The sequence below is a fragment of the Rattus norvegicus genome, chromosome 2, assembly GCF_036323735.1.
Source record: "Rattus norvegicus strain BN/NHsdMcwi chromosome 2, GRCr8, whole genome shotgun sequence".
NCBI lineage: Eukaryota > Metazoa > Chordata > Mammalia > Rodentia > Muridae > Rattus > Rattus norvegicus.
In genome coordinates this window covers 243,846,607-243,870,139 of record NC_086020.1, presented here as the reverse complement: position 1 = coordinate 243,870,139, position 23,533 = coordinate 243,846,607, and the positions used below count along the sequence as shown (strand labels likewise).

General features: G+C 39.3%; 1 protein-coding gene and 1 pseudogene across 8 annotated transcripts in view; one reads left to right on the top strand and one right to left on the bottom strand.

The window, feature by feature from the left end:
• Nexn (nexilin (F actin binding protein)) overlaps positions 1-23,404 on the top strand; it is a 31,533-nt gene extending 8,129 nt beyond the window's left edge. For 3 of the 8 annotated variants that reach the window (XM_006233479.5, XM_006233480.5, XM_039101726.2), the window contains exons 2-14: positions 1,793-1,865; positions 3,170-3,361; positions 3,977-4,052; positions 4,295-4,443; positions 7,929-7,970; positions 9,229-9,417; positions 9,494-9,664; positions 11,412-11,600; positions 15,013-15,210; positions 16,198-16,419; positions 20,590-20,775; positions 22,338-22,695; positions 22,782-23,404. In XM_006233479.5, coding sequence (XP_006233541.1) covers positions 1,839-1,865; positions 3,170-3,361; positions 3,977-4,052; positions 4,295-4,443; positions 7,929-7,970; positions 9,229-9,417; positions 9,494-9,664; positions 11,412-11,600; positions 15,013-15,210; positions 16,198-16,419; positions 20,590-20,775; positions 22,338-22,695; positions 22,782-22,795 — 2,013 coding nt within the window. In that variant the 5' untranslated portion in view covers positions 1,793-1,838 and the 3' untranslated portion in view covers positions 22,796-23,404. The remainder of the gene's footprint in view (positions 1-1,792; positions 1,866-3,169; positions 3,362-3,976; positions 4,053-4,294; positions 4,444-7,928; positions 7,971-9,228; positions 9,418-9,493; positions 9,665-11,411; positions 11,601-15,012; positions 15,211-16,197; positions 16,420-20,589; positions 20,776-22,337; positions 22,696-22,781) is intronic. The other 5 variants (NM_139231.2, XM_039101727.2, XM_006233485.4 and 2 more) reach the window with 3 other exon arrangements.
• Tmem256-ps2 (transmembrane protein 256, pseudogene 2) lies at positions 13,798-14,292 on the bottom strand (annotated as a pseudogene).
• Positions 23,405-23,533: the final 129 nt, after the last annotated feature.

Sequence of the window (23,533 nt, the reverse complement as noted above, 5' to 3'; positions counted from 1 at the left end):
AATAGTTGCCAAGATTCTGGAGGAAAGTGAACTGTTGGAACGGAGACTGTCAGTGTCATAGGCTGTACTTGGATGCTGTGTTTCCGGTAAGCACGGAAAGTGAACTGTTGAATGGAGACTGTCAGTGTCATAGGCGGTATGAATGCTGTGAGCTGGAAAGCATGTGAGCTGTAAGCATGGTTGGGTTGGAAAAAGCTCCCCTTTAGTAGAAAACAGCAAGTCCGTGCCTGTGGACTTAGTAGTTGGCTGGTAATATGCAGAAGCTCAGTGGAAGATGAGTAGTAAGATGAGTCAAAGACTGCACAATTACCTCACTGCTGACATGTCAATATTGTACCAAAATGTCCACGATTGACGCATGATATTTGGAATTTGAGGTCTCCAAGAGACTGACTTAAGAGTCCTGCCCAGGTAGGTTATAGTGAGAATGGAAACAGAGGGCTCTAGAGATGACTGAAGCAGTGAAGCCTTTGCTGCACATGTGAAGGCTTGAGCTTAGATCCCTAGCCCACATAGAAGTTGAGCGCACAGACATCTGCAATCCCAGCACTGGGGAGAGAAGCAGGTGGGTCCCTTGAGTTCCATAACCCAGAACGGGGGCATCAAGTGAGGGGCAAGAGCAGAATAACCCAAATTCTCCTCCATTGCTAGTGGGGATGCAACAACTTGCACCGCTTTGAGAGTCAGTTTGTTCTTTGACTATGCTAAACACATTCTTCTGGCTCTTGCTGAATTTTTATTTTTTGAGACATGGTTTCTCTGTGTAGCCCTAGCTGTCCTGGGACTCACTCTGTAGATTAGGCTGGCCTCAAACTCAGAAATCTGCCTGTTTCTGCCTCCCAAATGCTAGGATTAAAGGTGTTCACCTCCACCCAGCTGCTAAACACATTCTTACAATGTGATCCAGCAATCATGACTTGGTATTTATTCTGAGGGATTTGAAAAGTTTCGCTATTTAAAGGCTTGCATGTGGATGTTTAACATCAGTGTTACTTAAAATTGCCAAAAGAAATGTAATAAAAATGTTTTTCACTAGGTGAATAGATTTACACACCATGGGCTGTATTATTAAGGGAGATCAAAGATGCATACCATCACTCCATAACTACCACTGGCCTGAAAGGGACATTTTAAAAGCCTCTATTATGATCCAAGTGTGCTCATATCGAAGAGTCAGATTACAAGAAACAAAAAGGGAGGATTTAAAGGAGGTGTGGCCAAACTATCTCAAGCCATCTAGTGCTTACAGCAGTGGAGGAGAATAGTCCCCTAAGTGCACAGTACATGCTTGTCAGCGCCTTCGAGGTCTCCTCATGCTCTCAGGACTACACACTTTCCTGGGCTTTTTAAACCATGCACCTTTTACTTTCTATATCATGAGTCTTAAAGGAGCTGAAGATTATCACAACTACTTATGTGAACTTTTGAAATGAAATATAAAATGTATATATTTCTACATAAATATATTAAAATTTAAAATATATATTATGTATTTCTATATCAGTATACAAATTGTATATTTAATAGTTTTATATTGATAAAATATATCAAAGGGAAGGTCATTAAAATTCATATACAATATTGTCATTTGTTTTTGTTTGAGACAAGGTTTCACTATGTGGCTGACTTGGAGCTTTCCATATAGAGCAGGCTGGCATTAAATTCAACGGGATCTACCTGTCTCTGCCTCCCAAGTGCTAGAATTAAAGGTGGTGTGTGCTACCACACCTAGCATTATCATCATCATCGTCATCGTTGTCATCATCGTCGTCATCATCATTATCATTTGCAGGTACAAGAATATACAAGGCTTCAGTCTGAAACCACACATAGCAAACATGAATGACGTGTCACAGAAGGCAGAGGTAAGTAAATCTCAACATGTGTGTGTGTGTGTGTGTGTGTGCATGTGTGTGTGTGCGTGTGTGTTCGCGCGCGCATGTGTGTAGGTGGGGTTGGGAGAGGCAGGGAAGACTTGGAAAGGAGGGAGAAAGAAAGGGAGGAGGAGCTGAACAATAATACATGGTTGACTGAAGGATTGTGGGGAAGGTCACAGTTTGTAATTGCTAATCTCAGGATGTACAAAGAGAGAAGGTTCCGTTGTGCACTGTTTTGGGTCACTACTTTATCTGGGTTCTGGGAAACAAGCATACTGAGTTAAGTAGAGTGGTCTTAGAAACGACCCTCAGTGTTGTCTTGATGAGGCTTGGACCTTTGGCAGTGACAGTTCAGTCTTAGGAGGAGGACTCTCAGCATCTTTAGAGGACTGCAGTAAACATCCTTTAAATTTTTTCCCTTTCAGTTTCTTGGCTGTAGTTGCTGAGAATTGAGAGCTCCCAGATGCTGACACTCAAAAGTGACAAAACAGCCATGAGGGGCCAGGTCTGCCACATGATCTGTGGCAGATTATGAGGAGAGAGTTTGGCATTCTGACACTCGATTTTATTTATAAAAGCTTCTTTCGGAAACAAACTTCTGAAAACGATGAGAAGAATCTACATCCTTAGTTTTAGAATAGGAAAACTGTTTCTCTAGTCTCCTATCAGATTTCCTTCCTTCAGGGTTTTCCTTTTAGAGCCGAGTCCACGCAGATGTTGTAGCTTCCCTGCACATTTTCATGGGGTTTGTGGAGTTACACATGGGCAATGTGCTAGGAGGCACGAATCACGTCTTGTGGGGTTAAACTGGCCATCAGCTTTGCCTGTACTGTATAGCATAACGGCAACAGTGCCATCTGTACACACTTTACCTCAAAAGCCCAATCTTTGCTTTGTTTCCAAATTCATATACTGTACTAAGATTGACCTTTTTAATTAGTAAGGGAGTGATGTTAATTTGAATCCTTAATAATAGGATGGAGAAATAAAAATTCTTTAATTAAATTAGAGTTCAATATTTTTATATTTTACTGGCCTTCACCCTCAGTAAAAGGCTACCAACTGGTTGGGGTTTCACTTCTGAAAATCTTTGACTTAATAAAATTTCTGCTCTCATATTTTCTGTAAGTTCAACTTAACAAGTTTTAGAGAACATCTAATCAGGCTGCGATGATCCAAATAAAGGTTTGAAATTCATTTCTATCTGTTTTGATATTATAATGTATCTTGTTGTTATCTTTGTCTAATTTCTTCTTTTTAAACTTTCTTCTCTTTATTTTCTTCTAACAAAGATTCTGCTTTCTTCATCTAAACCTGTCCCCAAATCCTATGTGCCAAAACTCGGCAAGGGAGATGTAAAGGATAAATTTGAAGCCATGCAGAGGGCCAGGGAAGAAAGAAATCAAAGGCGATCTAGAGACGAAAAGCAAAGAAGAAAAGAACAATATATTAGAGAAAGAGAATGGAACAGGAGAAAGCAGGAGGTCATTTTATTTTATTCTTGTGAAAAATCTCATGTTCTTCACTTTAGTGTACTATTCTCACTAACATTTCATATGTAGCGTGGTTAGCAATGCTTTCTATGTCTGTCTGTCTGTCTGTCTGCCTGTGAGCTGACTTAGGTCCTGGGCTCATCCATCCCTCTCTGCAGTTCTTTCACTGCTTACAGTGCCTACAGTCAGCCATGGTCCAAAACATCCAGCCTGCAAGTAAACAGCTTTAAATTCATTCCATTACAGTGCATTTTAGTTCTTTTTTTTTTTTTTTTTTTTCCGGAGCTGGGGACCGAACCCAGGGCCTTGCGCTTCCTAGGCAAGCGCTCTACCACTGAGCTAAATCCCCAACCCCATACAGTGCATTTTATAATCATCCTTTTATAATTACGTTTTTAGTTTCTTACTGTGCCTAATATATGTTTTTCTTGTGTGAATATAATTTTCATACAAGAGAAAACAGCATGCACAGAGCTGAGAATTGTCTGTGGTTTCTGGAATCCCTTGGATACCCTAGAGGGTTCTTCGGCAGTGTGGGGCAGAGGGGCTATTCTAATATAATCGAGTCTAATTTTGACATGTGTTTGCATTTCTTTAACCACCTAGATTAAAGACATGCTCGCTTCTGATGAGGAAGAAGAGCCGTCTAAAGTAGAAAAGGCTTATGTCCCAAAGCTCACAGGTAAGGCGACCCTTGTGGGCTGAATGTAAATGGGACTGTGAGGGAAAGGAACATGGCAAAGTTGCCAAGGTTTGTGTGTTTTGTTTTGTTTTTTTTTTTTTTTGTTTTTTTTTTTGTTTTTTTTTTTTTGAGCTGGGGACCGAACCCAGGGCTTTGCGCTTCCTAGGTAAGCGCTCTACCACTGAGCTAAGTGTGTTTTGTTTTTGTGTGTGTATTGTGTGTGTTGTTTTGTGTGTGTTTAGGGACAGTTAAAGGCAAATTTGATGAAATGGAGAAACACAGACAGGAAGAACAAAGGAAGAGAACAGAAGAGGAGAGAAAACGCAGAATTGAGCAGGATCTGTTAGAAAAGAGGAAAATGCAGCGTGAATTAGCAAAAAGAGCTGAGCAGGTAGGTGCTAAATGCTACATTGGGGTTTGTTTCTGTAACTAACAGGAAAAAATGAGAACTAATCAGGACATTGCTGAATTGAAATACTTGATAAACCTATTAATAGTGGAAAGCCTAAAATTATTATCTTAAAGGAAAATATCCATGCTGGATGCATAGTGGTGTGAGCAGCCGGGCCTGTCTTAGGAGTGACGATGCAACTTTCATCCTGTAGAATCTCACTAATTGTTTCTGCATGCTTAACCTGACTATATGCCCAACTTTTCTTGGTACTTGGAGAATTTTATAAAGATTTATGACATTTTCACACATAAACTATTCATAATTACAAAGCACAGTTATGCCTTTTTAATGGCAATGTTTAAAAGTGCTATCCTGTGTGCATGTGCACCATGTGCGTGCGGTGTCCACAGAGGTCAGGAAGCAGTGAATCTTGGACTTGGAGCTATAGACAGTTCTGAGTCATCACGCATGTGCTAGGAACCAAAGCCAGGTCCTCTGCGAGAGCAGAGGCTCAGAGACCGCTCTCTTAAGTCGGTGTGCTGGGCCCTGTTAATCTTCTGCTCTTTCCTAAAGAGAAAAGTGATCATGCAAATAAAGCACATCCCATTCTTGCACGCCCCAAACCTTCACTAATGTCAGTCCTGCAAATGACTTCTGCTGGGGCCCAAGTGGCTACTTGTTGACTGGTAAATGATGACATGACTGGACTCACTCTTAAGCAGAACGAGAGTTTCCTATACTCTGTTTTGTATCCCTATCTGTATGTACCTCAGTGTTGCCTCCAGACTCTAGTGATTAAAGATGAACATTCATTTTGTAGTGAAAGTTTATAAAATGAGTGAAAATTATAAAGTGAGAAATATTGAATTTTAATTATGCTATATATAATTACTTTAGAATTTAAGTATGCAGATATGAGTTAAGATTAGTTATATTAAAGTTATAAACAGAACTGAAGTATATAAAATGCGGCATCTAACACAGTATACTGTGTATACACGTAACGTATCTTTCAGTCTTCTATACTTTCAAGGTACTCATTTTCTAGACTTGAAATCCAAGAATGGAATGCTAGACAGTGGCTTCTCAAAACAAAGCAAAAGGAAAACCTGTCAGCGAGCCTGCCTATAATAAAGACTGGATGCTCAAAGAGAAATTAAAAAACTATGATCGTGAAAAAAAAGTCAAGGTCTTTACACCAAACACTTGCTGTCTGTAGGTGCCGGAGAACCCTAGCTAACGATGTTTTAGCCCTACTAAATTAATTAAGGATACCACAACAACGTAGTAATAGTAACCTCCTCTTATAAATATGGAAAGTCTGATTCTAAAATAAAGTACATTTGCACTCAAATTTAATATGATTTAACGCACTGTAGTGTAATGTTTGTTTACAGTTTACCGGGGTTGGGGATTTGGCTCAGTGGTAGAGTACTTGCCTAGTAAGCGCAAGGCCCTGGGTTCGGTCCCCAGCTCCAGAAAAACAAAAAAACAAAAAAACAAAAAACAAAACAAAACAAAAATACAGTTTACTAGTACAAACCAGTATGTAAGGTATTCCTGAGTCCAGAACGGTTAAAGTGATCACCAAGGTAACTGCTACTCCTAAGACTGCAGGGTCTTACAAAGACTTAAAAAGGAATATATGTTGTGTTTTAAAAATTAGAATAAAAAATCAATTTTGTGGGAAAACCCTATGGGTGAATTATCTGATTAACTTAAGATACCTGATGGACAAAATTAAGTTCATCCATTTAGACACAGACATAGTATTGCTGGGAGATGGAATTTTAAGAAAAGACAGTGGAAGAAATCTGAGGAAGAAACAAATCTGCTTTATATAAAGCAAAAGAAAGTTGAGAAACAGTTCTTAAATGTTAACTTGTGAAAGTCAACAACTGAATCTGAATGTCTGTTCTTCACTATACTGGTAGCATAGCTCCCTTGAAAGAAATTAATCACTTTTCATGTTTGTTGAAAAAAATACAGGACTGTATCCTTTGTGGCCTTCTGGTGGTTTAAAATGAACAAAAGTGAAATAAAGCAACAGCAACAGAAACGTAAGCAGCAAAAAATAAAAGGCCCATGGTGTTCTATCCACTGACCAGGGCCTGGAAAAGCTGTAGGAGATAGAAACCTAGGTTTAAATAACTCTTTCTCTTTTCTGTATTCTCACTGTCTGGCTTCTCAGAGTTCCTGGATCTTTTTATTGAATTAATTTGATTGTTCATTATAAAACAGTTTTTTTTTCTTTTTTCTTTTTTTCGGAGCTGGGGACCGAACCCAGGGCCTTGCGCTTGCTAGGCAAGCGCTCTACCACTGAGCTAAATCCCCAATCCCTAAAACAGTTTATTTTGTAATTATTTTATTATAGAGCCATTAAAAATTGACTTAGTGAAATACAGCATTGAAAAAACCTTTACCATTTATCTAGCAAGTCAGTATAACTAGTATTTTGTATTAAAACATCCTCAAAAATTAATGTGAATACACTGTCACTGTCTTCAGACACACCAGAAGAGGGTATGAGATTCCATTACAGATGGTTGTGAGCCACCATGTGGTTGCTGGGAATTGAACTCAGGACCTTTGGAAATGCAGTCAGTGCTCTTAACCACTGAGCCATCTCTCTAGCCCCCAGAAATTAAACTTTATAGTATAAACTTTATAAACTTTAAAGTATTAAACTTTAAAGTATTCATTATTAAAATATAAGGTACTTTGAATTCTGCTGTTCTTGTTTTGAGACATGCTGTCACTGTGCAGTCCTGGTTGGCCTGGAACGTGACACAGGCGAGGCTGATGTCAGACTCACAGAAGTCATGATACTTGCATGTTGCTTGTGTCTCCTTCTCCCGAGAGCTGACACTGCACTGTTAGAGTCAACTCCTTCTCTCCAGTTTGCTCGTGTGTCGCCTGCTCACCCAGCTAACTCAGTGTTGCTTCAGCTTCAAAGAACTGTGCTTTACATGACGGCCTTTTCCTGATTCAGTATGAAGATATTACAAGTACACTATGTCCTTCCTTGTAAAGTCCACCTGTTATATTTCCACCATACTGTATTATTTTATCAGTTACACCCTTGCCAGATAGCTGTGATTAAAACATAGGGTCACGGGCTGGGCGTGGTCGCACGTGTCTTTAATCCCAGCATTCAGGAGGTAGAGGCAGGCATAGCTCTGTAAGTTAGGCGCCAGCCTGGTCTACAAGGAGAGTTCTAGGATAGCCAGGGGTACACAGAGAAATAATAGATTAAAAAAAAAAAAAAAGAACTAGGGTCGCCACCGTTTCATTGCTTGTGATGAATCTTTGTCTACTATCTGAGGGGTTTTTGGAGCTCTCAGTTTAAATTGCTACTAAGTTAATCATTCCTTTGTAAGCTCACAGTCAAAAGATGAAATTTTACCGGAAGCCATGAATAAATTACTGTTTAGATGCAAAAATTCAATGTAATTTAACGATATGAAATTCTCATTCAATAGATTGAGGACATAAACAATACGGGAACCGAGTCCGCATCAGAGGTAACAGACGTTTCCTTTAATGAAACATTCACTGAAAATTACCTGGTTCACAAAGACAGACATGCAGAGATTTTCACCTCACCACTCTTTAAGTATGGCAATAACAAAAGTCAAACATGTTTTGTAAAGGCAAGAGTATACTTTGACTCTTACAAACACTGCAGTGTATTTAAAGAAAAGTATGCTTCTGCCTGCCCAGCTGGGGCATGAAGTCAGCATCCTCGGGTCTTTTAGGGACACACGTTTCTGAACTAACCTCTAAAGCTGACATTCCATATATTATCCTCTTTCCTCACAGTCCCTAAGAGCTCACATTCTGGTTTTCACATACTAGTGTAGAGAGGACGGCGTATTACCATGAAGGAATAGCCAATAACCATAAGAACAGTTCAGATAACTAGCCAAGTTAAAAATCCAGCCAACCAATTTGATGGTGTGCCTAAAATTATGGTACAAAAGTTGGAAACATTTTTATTTAAGGACATGTATTATGCTTTATAATTTTTATTTTTGAAAAAAGTTAGAAATAATGATAAATTTGTAGTAAAACCAATTAAAATTGATTTTGAGAATGCATTTTAACCATGTGTAGTAGTGCAGGGTTTTAATTCTAGCATTCAGGACGCAGAGGCAGGTGGATCTCTGTGACTTTAAGGCCAGCCTGGTCTACAGAGAGCGAGTTCCAGGAGAGTCAGAACCATACAGGGAAACCCTGTCTCAACAAAGCAACCCAAGGACTTGTTTTAGACGTCAGCAGGCTCAGTGCGTTACAGCTTTACGTTGTGAACGTGTCAGTGCGGCACTTGGGTGAAGAGTCAGTGGGTTTCCCATTAAATACAACTTTATTAAGTACTGAAAAACTTGGATGGAGAAAACTTTGTTGTATGTTTAAGATGAAGCTATCCACCATCAAATTGGTTTGAAGTATGCTTACATGCACACCCTACTGTGAAATTACTGTAGACTGTCTAAAGCCAGGCAATGGTTCTACAGTCTTGTTACTTAGCAGGTCTATCTAGTCTATCTTTCAAATCACGCAGTGCTTCTTGAAGCTGCCACCAATGGGTCTCAGTAAAACTGATTAATGCACAGTGAGTTTAGAGAAACACGTTTAATAGTAACTAGTTTAAAAATTAAGCTCTTTTTGTGTCCTTTATAGCCTTGACAGCAATGCTAATCCACCACTTACGGAGGGGAAGGACCCTACCACCTACATTTTCTTAAGGGTATGGATGCTAACTGTGTATCTTGTACATAGGAAGGAGATGACTCACTCCTTATAACAGTGGTCCCTGCCAAATCATACAGAGCAGCTGCAAACAGGAAGGATCCTGAGGACCTGGACAGAGAACACAGGAATGGAAGGGTTAGTCAGGAAGAAGAAAAGACAAGACATGAAGAAGAGTGCAGAGCTCTCAAAGAAGCAAAATGCCTTTCATTGGTCATGGTAACTTTTTTACAAGAACAAATCAAAAGTTAGTTTAACAACAATTGCCCTTTGGATAACAAGTTTGTTTTCATAGGATGATGAAACAGAGGCCAAAAAAGAATCACGTTTTCCTGGAAAATTGAAATCAACTTTTGAAGAACTGGAACGACAAAGACAAGAAAACCGCAAGAAGCAAGCAGAAGAGGAAGCAAGACGGCGCTTAGAAGAAGAGAGGCGTGCCTTTGAGGAAGCAAGGCGGAACATGGCAAGTGTATACATGCTACCCTTGCCTTATGGGAGAGGCAGCCAGTTCTGCATGGCGTCCTGCAGATCCATGGAGGAGGAGGGCTCTCTAAATGGGGAACCTCATTTCATTGTTTTATTTTCATAGTACTATGGATCGGACCTAGTACATACTAAACAAGTGCACTACCACTGATACCATTCAAGCCCCGGAAGGCATGTTTTGAAACTGTATATATTTATATACAATATATTTACAATTCGCTTGTATTTTTTTTTTTGAGTTTTAACTTTGGGGCATGTTGTCCAATATGCTTTGAATTTTTTATTTTACTATTATATACTATGTTAATATAAAAATATTCCTCAATGCATGTTTTTTCTTTTTGTGTAAGTTAAACAGTATATTTAATGATATGTTGTGGGACATTTTCAAGTCAAATTATGAATTTCACTTGAGGAGCACAGGTCTACAGTTTCAGCTCCTTAGGGGGCTGAGGAGGGAAGAACACACACTCAAGGCTAGCCTGTACTACAGACTCAGAGGAAAAGGCCAACCTGGGCAATACCCTTATACTCCGTGATAGAGCACTTGTCTAGCATCCACAAGGCCCGAGGCTTAATCCCCACTAATCCCTATTATTATAAAAAGAAAAAAAAGCACAGATGTCAGTCTCATTTTGAAAATTTAAAAATGAACAGCTATAATTTTCAAAGTTACCATGACCTTCTTGATTAGCTTTCATTAATAATGTTATGAAGATTGCAGCTTAACATTTTGAATTCTCCAGACATTATTTAAAATGTTATTACTTCTGGCTGGGTATGGTGGTGCATGCCTTTAATCTCAGCATTTGAGAGGTAGAGGCAGGCAGGTCTCTGAGTTCTAGGCCAGCCTGGTCTGTATGGGAAGACTGTCTCAGAAACAAATGAAATGTTATTCGCTTTTAAGTAACACCTGCACGTTTTACTATAATGGGCAAGCAGCCCAGTAAGATGTTAGCAAAAGGTTTCAATTCATACTTAGGTGAGCAAATAAACTGCGAAATGAATTTTATATAAATATCAGATGGCAGGCAGGCTTTTATCTGATTAGTATAAGGAAAATCACCCTAGTTCATAATGAAGAAACATTTTTTTTTTTAAAGTTGAGTCAAGGTGTTGCTATAGATTTGGCTGGGCTGGAACTTCCTATGTAAACTAGACTGGCCTTGAATTACACAGCTCCTCTTACCTCTGCAGGTGCACACTACCACACCTGGCAGGAAAATGCTTACAGATCACCATCGTCTCGCCCTCTCCAGACTGTGTGTGTACACCTGAGCTCTAAGTACAAACCATTTAGTTTATGAGAATAAACAGTCAGCATGAGCCCTTTAAAATTTGACTTGTTTAAAAGCTAGACTGAGAAATTTTATTTAATCTTGAGTACATTTTTATTTGTAACTTCTCTACATATGGTCATTTTATATATAGGATATTAAAAAAGAGGATTTGGCCAGGCATGGGAGGCAGAGTCAGTCAGATCTCTGAGTTCAAGGCCAGCCAGGTCTACACAGTGAGTTTCAAGACAGCCAGGGCTATTATTTTAGAGAGACTCTGCCTCAAAAACCAAAGATAAAAATTAAAAGTAAAAAGGAATTGGAGTAAGTATTCTGGGAGCTTTGAAATACTATTCTGTCCAGTTGCTAACCACATGCCTTTCTACTGGTAATCCATTCCTGGGCCAAAGAATCTCAATGATTAGTAATAAGTAGTTTCTTTATTAGGTAAACGAGGAGGATGAAAGCCAAGACACAGAAACGGTTTTTAAAGAGTACCGCCCAGGAAAACTCCGACTCAGTTTTGAGGAAATAGAAAGGCAAAGGAGAGAAGAGGAAAAACGAAAGGCCGAGGAGGAGGCGCGAAGGAGGATGGAGGAGGAGAAGAAGGCATTTGCTGAAGCCAGGAGAAGCATGGTAAGACAGAGGCTAACAGGAGTCTGCAGTCAGCAGTAAGCCAGGAGAAGCATGGTAAGACAGAGGCTAACAGGAGTCTGCAGTCAGCAGTAAGCCAGGAGAAGCATGGTAAGACAGAGGCTAACAGGAGTCTGCAGTCAGCAGTAAGCCAGGAGAAGCATGGTAAGACAGAGGCTAACAGGAGTCTGCAGTCAGCAGTAAGCCAGGAGAAGCATGGTAAGACAGAGGCTAACAGGAGTCTGCAGTCAGCAGTAAGCCAGGAGAAGCATGGTAAGACAGAGGCTAACAGGAGTCTGCAGTCAGCAGTAAGCCAGGAGAAGCATGGTAAGACAGAGGCTAACAGGAGTCTGCAGTCAGCAGTGTACAGTGTGTGCGCTTGCCCAAGCTATGAAAAGCCAGACATCTTGGGTGTCATTCTCAGGAATGCTGTCCTTTTTTGTGACAGGACTGGCTAGCAGTCTGAGAAATCTTCCCGTCTCTGCCTCCACTGTACTGAGATTACAGGTGTGTACCTAGTTTTCCTTGGGCTTTGGGGACTGAACTCAGGTCCTCATGCTTTCAAGACAAAGACTTAATAAGCTATCAAACCTAGCCCAAAGATTCGGTCTTTCAAACATGTGAATCAAATGACTAGACTCTGAGGAGGACGGCCATCCTGTCATCTCTGGAATCTGTAGCAAAGAGTATGAATGCCAAATATCAGGTCCTTTCAGCATTTGCTTCAGTTGGTATTGAAAGAGATTTGATTACCAATGCCATGCCTGGCATAAAAGGTTGGAAGTTATCATCCTTCTCTAGAAAGATACATTTTCTTTCTTTTAGGCCAGCTCTGAGTGTCAAGAACAAAATGGGATTTCCCCTAACATTTCCCTCCATCATTCCATTCTCTTCTCCTGTCCTTTTCGCCTTCATTCTTGCCATTTTAATCCCACTCTATATTAGATCATCAAAGTCATTTAATCATAATTATCTAACTTCAAAATATCCATCATTCTCTTACATATTGATACCTAGTTTGTCAAAAAGTTAAAACTTTCCATACCATGTTAATGTTTGTAAAATAGGTATTTGAACAGTCAATTTTAAGTAATTTAACATATGCAAACTGTATCCCTTTTTTTGCATTTTAATTGCCTTCTGATAAAATAGCCTAGTATTTGTTCCTGCCTGTCCTGGGTATTCTGCCAAGGACTTGGTTTAATCACTCGTCCATACACGCAAATCAGAAACTCAGAAGCCTGAAACATATTCCTTCAACTTTTCATTCATGCCTAACTGGTTATAAACTCCCATTTATTTGATTCCCCCTGACTTATTCTCCCATCTTCACTACTGTAGTCTGTTGCTAATCCTTGCCTGGGACCAAGTCCTAACTTGCTTGCTGTCTTGCCAGTGAGCCCAGGAGAGATCCTCTCACTCCCTGTCCATGTCTGCAGGCCACAGGTCAGATCTGAACAGAAGTATCTATCTCCAGGACACAGAAAAACAGAACTAAATTGTTTTTCGTGGTAAAATGGATCAGACAACAGCTTCCAAGCAATTCTGAGATTGCTTGTATTCAGGAGGTAGTCAAATAATAAAGCTGTTATTGGAGACTGGGAAGATGGCTCAGCTAGCTAAAGATACCACCACTGAGCCTGATGGCCTAAGCTCACTCCTGGAAACCAACCTGGTAGGAAGAACAAACTGACTCCTGAAAAATTTCTTCTGACACCAACCTGCCCCACCCCACCCACAATAAATAAGACAGATAAACATTTTTTAAAGTTTAAACCCTACAGTTGGGAGCCTACCTCAATATTAGACAATGCACTTAGTGTTTCCAAACTTCATTTAATCCTGTGAGAATAATAAAATTGTCAAAGGGAGGCTCAAGAGAGGTAAGGAGCTTGCCCATGGTCACAATCAAATTAATTATTCATATAAATTTACAAAATTACAAAAAGCAGTGTTAATTATTCACATTTCTAATCTCTTGTACCATATAAAGTAATAGATTTCACTCTTGACACTTTCCCACATGTATAGCATTATTTATAATCTTATTGGAAATATTCTAAAGCTTGACTTCTGGCTTTGCTACCTTGAAAAGTTACTTTTCTGTCAGTTTCTCCAGTTTCTCATGTGTAAACCAAGGGTATTAATTCTAAGCTGTTTTATAAGGTTACTGGATTAGTTGTATTTATAACTGGACTGGTTTTTAATTTTTTTTTATGTAAGCCTTTTTCTTTTAATTTCTTTTCTGCTTCAACATTCCCCTTTCCCTCTGCACCCAGTTACCCAGAAAAGCCAGGACTGGGCACTTAAACAAGAGACCTTAAAAAGTCAAGGCAAGCCAGCCCAAGATCAGCAGCCTCCCTCCAACAGGCCCCAGAGTCTAGATGCTAGTGTCTCCACTCAGAGCCTGGTAGTAAAAGCTGGTGCAGAATAAGGTAGTTCCAGAAGCTAGCAGCAACCCTGCCCAGACAGGTTTTCTGCAAATAGGGTACCCCTAACAGGGCCAGGCTGTGCAAAAAGTGGTGTTTGTTGGCCTTGTCAAAGAGCTCCTTCCCGTAGGCATCCGGAAACTGTGCGCCGTGTGTCCTGTAGGTGGCCAAACTCAAGGCCCCAGCTCCGGACAAGGCACCTAGGCGGCGGAAAGCAGCGCCTACCCCAGCCATAGCTGTGGGTGGTGGACTGGTAATTTTAAGAATATACGAACTATTATGTCTTTAAAACATCTTGGCAGCAAAACTGCACCATAAAATTATGGCATTAAGGTACTTTTTTTTTTCCGATAAAAGCTTAAGATGGTACACATGTAACTCATTAAGACTATGATTTAACTGAAATGTTTTATTTTAGTGAACAGAATTGGAGATTCACTTCAATCCAACAAATATATATATATATATATATATATATATATATGTATATATATATATATTTAAACCCTTTTAAAAATATTTATTACTTATTATTTATGAGTACAGTATAGCTGTCCTCAGACACACCAGAAGGAGGGTATCAGATCTCATTACAGATGGTTGTGAACCACCATGTGGCTGCTGGGATTTGAACTCAGGACCTCCGGAAGAGCAGTCAGTGCTTTAACCGCTGAGCCATCCCTCCGCCCCCCCCCCCAAATATTTTAAACATTAAAGAACATCAGTTTCTAATTCCAGTGGCTCATTGTGTAACAGTAGAGCATATTTTGCTCATTTCAATAGAGAATTGTACTGGTTACCATCCTTCATACCACACAGCCTTACATTTTTGATAATGTTCCCTTATTCATTGATTTGTGAAAGTTTATGATCTCTGAAGTTTTAGATTAGCATGAAACTTTTATTCAATAAATCTGTTTCTGTAAGAAATACCTTTTTAGTATGTACAATTCTGGGGAAAAAAGGTAAATATTTATTTTAAATAGGTATTAGATGATGATTCCCCAGAGATTTATAAAGCAGTCTCTCAAGAATCTCTAACGCCTGGAAAACTGGAAATTAATTTTGAACAATTATTAAGACAAAAAATGGAAGAAGAAAGACGACGAACAGAGGAAGAACGGAGGCAAAAACTAGAAATGGAGAAACAGGAATTTGAACAACTGAGACAAGAAATGGGAAAGGTAAAATGTAAGAATATTCACTTAGCGATCTGAGTATCTTCCTTATATTGCTTTAGTGTGACCTTTATGTACTGTTAATCATACTGTTAATCACATATGGATATCTGACATACTTTTATGACACGTATAGTTAGTATAGGCTACCATGTCTGACTTGGTAGAGTGTGGCAAGGAACGTGGCCCGATGTGATACTGAAAACGCATTTAAAACATTAAGATCCTTTACATGATTTATTTTCTATAACTAAATTGTTTCTCCTGTGTGAGCCTTGTAAGTAACTGTGTCCTAACACGTCAAAAGGAGAGTAGATCTGTTCTTCCAAAGAACGGAGACTCAATTCCCAGCACCCGTGGCTCCCAACTATCCATGAATTCCTGTTCCAGGGGATCTGATGCCCTATTCTAACCTGCACAGGGCATGCATGTGGCATACACACATCATGCAGCCAAAGAATTTATACGTGTAAAAATAGAAAATCTAAAAAAAAATTAAGTAACCAATACTGTATCTAATTGTGGGTAGCACAATAGTATTGATAGTAGCAATTAAATATGCCAAAGAGAAGCTGTACAAGGCTTTCTTTATGTGCAAGGTTGGAAGTTCTTAAGTAATGTTTTTAAATTTAGACTTATTTTCTGTGTATTCATCTTCTGCCTGTGTATATGCCTGGCACCATGAGCAAGCAGTGGGAGTGGAAGTCAAAGGAGAATGTCAGATCCCTGGAACTAGAGTTAAAGTTGGTAAGCCTTGATATGAATGCTGGGCACTGAACTCAAATTCTCTGAAAGATTAGCCAGTGCTCTTAACACTAAGCCATCTTTCTAGTCCCAGAAATAAAACTCTTAAAACAGTATATACATATGACTCCACTTGTCCTATGAGTTCCAGGCATCTGCTTGGTTCTACTTCCCCACACACAGAGATAAGAAGGGGCATTCATTGTAATCTGCTGATATTCAACATACGGAAATCTTATTCTTTTGAAGGAAGAAGAAGAAAATGAAAGCTTTGGGTTGAGTAGAGAATATGAAGAATTAATTAAATTAAAAAGGAGTGGTTCAATTCAAGCCAAAAATCTAAAAAGCAAGTTTGAAAAAATTGGACAGTTGTCTGAAAAAGAAGTACAGAAAAAGATAGAAGAAGAGAGAGCAAAAAGGAGAGCAATTGACCTTGAAATTAAAGAGCGAGAAGCAGAAAACTTCCATGAGGTATATTACTGTTGTGTTTATTATAACATTGATCTTGTTCTAGTATTTACAGTTCATTTTGATATATATGCCAATAATCTGGAAACTGAATAGCAAAAGTCTATTAAGCTCATATAGCTCTCACAGAGTCAAACAGGATGGGAATGGGGTAATGGATAGGGTACAGGAGAGGAAAAAATGGAATGGCAGTAAATAAAAGGTAGAAATAAGTTAAATCAGGGTGACAGTTGGTCAGGCAAGTTGTTCTAAGAACACGAGTGAGCTAGGGCTATGAATGACAACCTCCAATTATGCTGTACGTTTCGCCTACTGCCATGAAGTCATACTGGACATAGTGTACCTGGAGGTTTGTAGGATTACGGCATTTCAGCACAAAGTAACAGGCACAGCTCTGGATCACCTCTTTTAGTCTACCAGGCTGTTTGCAGAAAATCCTTCCACGGTGACTTGTAATCCAAGCCACAAATGGCCCCAACCTTAGCATTGTAGACTTTGGATGCTTTGCTCCCTCCGCCCTAAGCCATGTGTCCTCTCCACACCATGCCAGGCTCCAGGCTTTAACCAGGCCTTTGCTTTTGAAATGGCTTCTGCAGTGAACGTCTTATCTACTGTCCTGCTGAAATATTATTCAACTTTTAGGGTCCTTCTCATTTGTAAAGCATTCTCACATTAAAAAAATTTTGCGGGAGGACAAACATTCCAGACTAAGCGACAACAGGAACTAACAAAAACTACTATTTTGAGGGACTAGAAAACAGACTCCAAGGACTATAATGGCATGACTCACTGAATAATGGGTTGTGAAATTGTCAAAGTACATTGTGGCTAAATGTTGAAAGGACTTTACCCTACAGACACCATAACTGCCATAATGGTGTTATACTAAACATTTTAAGGCAGAGAAATAGTTACTAAAGAACTCTTGAATCAAGATGAAGTAGAAGACAGGCATAAAGGCAGGGCCAAGGGCAAAATAACAGATTAACCCTGAAATCTTGATTCTCCTCCTTCCACCTCCTGAGCACTGGATTTATAGGCACATACCACTCTGCTTGGCAATACCTTTGTATTTTGGCTTTTTAAAACAGGGTTTCCTCTGTGCAGCTCCTGCTGTTCTGGAACTGTCTGTAGAGCAGACTGGCCTCCAACTGCCTCCAACTGAGTGCAGGCACCAACACCGTGTAAGACCTAATGTAACCAAGTAACTTTTCCTCTAGATGGTTGCTCAGGACCTTACTATTACTATACCATCATTAGGGCAACCAGGTCTGGTAAAGTACTGTGAACTGTTGTTCAAGGCAAACGAAGTCTGACACTAGTTCCTAGCTTAGTGAGATGAAAGTATGTACTTACCTCATTGTAAGTCTGATGAGTAACAGCTGGCAGCAGGAAAATAACAGTCTAGTGATGAGGGGAGTTTTGACTGGTTATGTTGTACAAGGTTAACATAACGTTCAAGCTGGGTATGACTTATTGCTATAATCTCAGCACTTGGGAATGGCAGGATGAGTTCAAGGACAGTCTGGGCTCTAGGAGAGCCTGTTTTAAAACCTCCATCTATCAAGCAAACAGTCCAACAAATATACAGTTGCTCTTTTGTACACAGTCACTGTAAAATCTATAATGAAACTGGTATGTTTGCTGTATTACTTCTGGCATAGTTGTAAGATTAGGATGTCAACTATATAAATCTCATCTATCCAGCATGGATTAAATGTCATTAAGAACTTTAAAAAACTGTAGGTAAACTGTTAACCTCCAAGGATGAACTTTCCCTTCAACCTTAGAATCTAATCGTATCGTCCGTCCCCTTTGAGAAATACCAATAAACCTTCATATGGAAACGGTGGTGAACTCCTTTATCCAGGTACTTAGGAGGCAGATTTATGGTCTGAATGCAAGCCTGCTGTACAGAGTGAGTTCCAGGACAGACAGGGTAACATAGTGAGATCTTGTTTTGGAATGGGGGTTGGGAATCAAGTATCTTCAAAATTAAAATTCTAGACTTTAAGGTCTAATTCACCCATGTAACCTCTGATTAAGAAATCCAATGTTCACTGTCACAGCATTTTTGTTCTCACCTACTTGGTTAACCACCACCAGGGACATAGTGTTTGACCTTGAGTCTTCTGTATCCCAGGCTGGCATCAACTACCACCTTCCCATCCCGGAAAGCCTTAGCCCACCACATGCAGGCGTGATGCTAAGAGTCACATTTGAGGACTAATGCATCTAATGCATGCTATACTCTCATTCTACCAATGGAGCTTCCCTCTCAGCCTAATTTAATTTTTGAATGATTTACTGTCTCAAGAGTCACTGTGTTGCTCTAATATCCTAGTACCAATATTATCAGTTCTCTATGACACTCATTCCATTTAAGTTTTACTTCCTTATAACATCAGCTTAGTTTTCTAAAGGTTCTAGAAAAGATAATATCAATGTTTTAACAGTTGACATTCCTTTCAGTTAGGCTTTGCTTACTGAAACGTTTTTCTTCTCTTTTTGAGACTGTGGTTTTGAGAGGAAGCTATGCAAAGTAATGAATTTGTACAAAGTTTATGCTAAATTCTAGAAGGAAGATTATATGTCCTATTACTATTCAGTTTTAACATTAGTTATACTGGCTTAACTATCCTCTCACATATTTGGAAAGATTATTGGTAATGAAAGCAAACCACCATTAACCCACTGGGTCTCACAGCACAGGCTGGCTCTTGGCTTTGACTGGGGCTCTCACTTCCATTTCTGGGGTGCTAGAATCATGCCTAGGGTCCTGTATACACTAGGCAGGCACTCTAGCAGCTGAGCTACATCTCCAGCTCCAGAACAAACCACAGCATTATAGGCTACTAGTGATCACTTGACAGTAAGTAAGTAAGCACCCATCAGGTATGTATGTAATTATTACCTCATGCTCTGGGTTTTAGGAAAATATAACTAAAATGTTATTTGGGAAACCAAGAAACCATCAAAGTGATAAAAGCACGTATGTGCTCATGAGTCAAGATTTTCTTATAAAGGTACTAGTTTGTTTCCAACTTCCATTTACTTGGTGTACTTTACATACAGAGACACCCCCCCCCCCCCAAGTTCCCCACAGTACTATGGAAACATAAATAAGATTTTCTAGAGATCAAGAGAATACAGCTTAGTTGGCAATATATGCCTAGCATTCAGGAGGCCCTGGTTTTTCAGCCCTAGACCCCACATATGCTAAATGAATTGGCTTTCTTGTAGAGGACTAAGGTTCTCTGCCAGGTATCCACAGAGCAGTTCTAGTTCCAGAGGACATACCCTTTTTCTGGTTTCCACGGACACTGGCTATACGCACTATTACAGGCACAATAGTCCTCCATGAAAACTTTAAATATGACTTTTTTTTTTTTTTTTTTTTGGTTTTGTCAATTTTTCTGTTTTTGTTACTTAACAGGACAGAAGAGGGCATCAGATTCCATTATAGATGGTTGTAAGCCACCATGTGGTGGTTGCTGGAAATTGAACTCAGGACCTCTGGAATAGCCAGTTGCTCTTAACCACTGATTGATCTCTCCAGCCCAGTTAACTTTTTGACACCATTTTTAATCTGTCTATACCACTGTACCAAAGATTGGTAATTTATCACTCAATTGGCCTTCTCCTAGGTATCTTTTGAGAGGTGATCCTGCCTTTTTATTTTCTTGGCTTCCAAAAATCACCCTTAAATACATGACTCACCTTCATCAACAGTTTCCCATATTCCAGACGCCTCTCCATCTCCTTGTGTTTCTACCTTGCATCTGACATAATCCATACATTTCTAAAATTTCCAGAAGCAACAAGGATAATCCACTCCTTATGTGGTAGCAGGAAGAGTTTAAAGTTGTCACTATGTACAATATTCTGTGAACGTATTTATGTGCAAAAATGTAAAAGAGCCTTAATATTAGCATTAATTAAGCAAAGCACTGCCTTAGGCACAACAGGCAAGGATTCCAATGAGATGCTGGCCTTTAAGGTGTGACTAAAATATTATAAATTGTTTCAAAACGATTAATCCATTTCTCCAAAAACCTCAATAGTTACAGTATCATACAAAGCAAACCAAGTATGTTCAATATTATGTCTATAAATTATTGAATCACTAACATCAAGTTCTTGGCACACAACTCTTATCCATTCCTTTTAAAGGATGATGATGTTGATGTAAAACCTGCAAAGAAGAGTGAGTCTCCCTTTACTCACAAAGTGAACATGAAAGCCAGATTTGAACAAATGGCTAAGGCAAGACAAGAAGAAGAGCAAAGGAGAATTGAAGAACAGAAGTTACTGCGGATGCAGTTTGAACAGAAAGAAATCGATGCAGCACTTCAGAAAGTACGTATAAATGGATTTGGTGTTCTAGACACATCTGTGAGCAATTAAGAAATGTGATTTCTACCAAGTGAGATTATACAATCCATTTTAGCTATTTCTTCTCTGTTCAATTCTGACCATTTCTAAATTCCCTAGAAAGGCAGCCTAGAATAACCACCTGCAGACCCCCAACCCAGGGAATGGGGACTATAACTTCTTCCTGGTGAATATGGACATTGAGGTATCTTTGAAGGGGGTGGGTAGGGAAAGTGGGGGGGTTGGTTAGGCTTTAAGAAGGCCATGCCAATGATTGTTGATAGCCTCTGATGTCTGTTTTGACTGATTCGTCTGAAAACCCATGACAAGCAGGTCAGTTTAGCGTGTCTGAAGACAAAATCTCACCAAAGCTTCATATTCTACAATATACAAATCTCAAAAACAGAATTTAAATACCATCAAAGTATCTGTATGGATTGTGTTAAGTCTGTGTAGGGTGTACAGACTAGTCAAGATGAAAACTGTTTGAACATGTCTTTTTTATGAGTCAACTTTAGTATTTGTGCCACATGAAGGGTCTCCCTGTCATATCTGATCCATATATCTGATCGTATCTGGAAGGTGTCCAGAGTCTATATCCCCTTTTCTAAAAACACAAAGCCTTTCTCCCAAATTAGTATGTTCTTTAGCCAGTAACAAGGAAAACTTTTAGCTTGATCTCTCTCCCAGATGAATAAAGTAATTACAAAACCAACCACACCAATCTTGATAGCAATCATAACAAGTAAACACAGTAGAGCATATGACGCAGGCTTTTGTAATTTGTGAAACCAGGTTTTTTAATCCAAAATTCTTGTGGATCCTCTAAGACTTGATCTTCAGTCCTTCCATCTTTCCTCCTTGGAGGCTGTTGCTTTTTCTGCTAGTTAGCCTGTCCTTGTACTGCAGGGGTTCCCAGCACACTTGGGAACTTTCAACATAATTAAACCAATCTTTTTATTAATACCTGCTTATAGGAAGCAGTTAACTTTTATAGTTTCTATTTACAGCAGGGGGGATTCAGTGGCTGAACTGGGACTACCCGTGTTAGACTCCTTGACCCCTCTCCACTGGCTAAGAACTAAGTCTCCCACCCTTAGGCTAAGAATTCCTAATGGAATTTTGCCTGCCACTCAGATGTCATCTGTGACATGGAGTTTATAAACCTATGCTATGGCTAGCCAGGCACTGGCAAAGGCAGTCTCCTTATCACCAGAGTAAGCCCCAAGTGGGAGTCTGCCCTGACTTCATCTGAGTATGGTCACCCCTTGAGAGAAACAAAAAACAACCAACCAACCAACCAACAAAAAACCCCCAAAAACAACCAAAAAAAAATAAATAAAATAAAACAGACAGCACCCCACAACAGCTTTCAAGCCACTGGAATGGTTTAGGTAGTAAACCAACTCCTTTCTATGTCAATGAAACCTGGGGCATCATGCATGCCAGCCAACACTCGTTATATCCCAAGCTTCCTTTTTATTTAACCTTTAAAATTATATTACTAAAATAAATGCCATCTTGATAATACACTTATTTTAATACAGAAAAGAGAAGATGATGAGGAAGAAGAAGGTAGCATTGTTAACGGCTCCACTACTGAAGACGAAGAGCAAACCAGATCAGGAGCCCCATGGTTCAAAAAGCCACTAAGAAATACCTCAGTTGTAGACAGTGAGCCAGTGAGATTCACTGTGAAAGTGACAGGAGAACCCAAGCCAGAAGTTACGTGGTGGTTTGAAGGAGAACTACTGCAGGATGGAGAAGACTATCAGTACATCGAAAGAGGAGAAACTTACTGCCTGTATTTACCAGAAACTTTCCCCGAAGATGGAGGAGAATATATGTGTAAAGCAGTCAACAGTAAAGGCTCAGCAGCGAGTACCTGTATTCTTACCATTGAAAGTAAGAACTAAATGGCTTTTGATCCTTTGTTTTATTATGAAATAAATAGGAAAAAATTATCATTCTTCTTCTTCTTCTTTTTTTAGTGGATGACTACTAGGCTTCCTTCTTTACTTGGATCTCACTCTCTCCAACTCTCTTGATACATCTCTGAGGAGGGGCCAAAAAGGAGACCAGAGGCGCCACTCTGTTGACTTAATCTTTTCCCACATCTTCCAAATAGCTCATCTAAAGAACACCATTTCCAATGCCTATCAGTTTTATTACCATGCTGTGCAAAGTCAAAATGCAGCTGACAGAAAAGGGAAATAAATGTACACATTCTGCCATAACCTAAAACAAAAGCTTTATATTTTCCCTATTTATAGCATAGTTTGCATGAATAGATTTTATAACTAGCCACTGATTGACAATTAAAGTGGAATGATTAGTAGATTTGAAAAATGCGATTTTGATTTAAATTTCTAGCTTTAAAAATAAGTTTGTAAATGTCAAGTGTTGTGTTGCAGGCCTTAATCCCAGCACACAGGAGGCAGCAAGGTCTACAGGGCAGCCAGAATTACATAGTTGAGACCCTGTTACCCTGGTTCCTATAACAACACATGTCTGTAAATAAAAGCCTATTATGTTCTAATATTGGGTGGTTTTATATTTAATTTTCTGGAAAACGTGTTGTGAAACCATAATAAAGTTACCTGTGCATTAAAAAGTCTTTCTTTTATTTTAAAAACTGTGCAATTGGTGTAATTATCTGCTCTTTTAAACGTTTAATGCACTTATAATTAAAAAGGCAAAATAAAAAAATTACTTTTCTCACATTAAATTTTTAATGACAGGA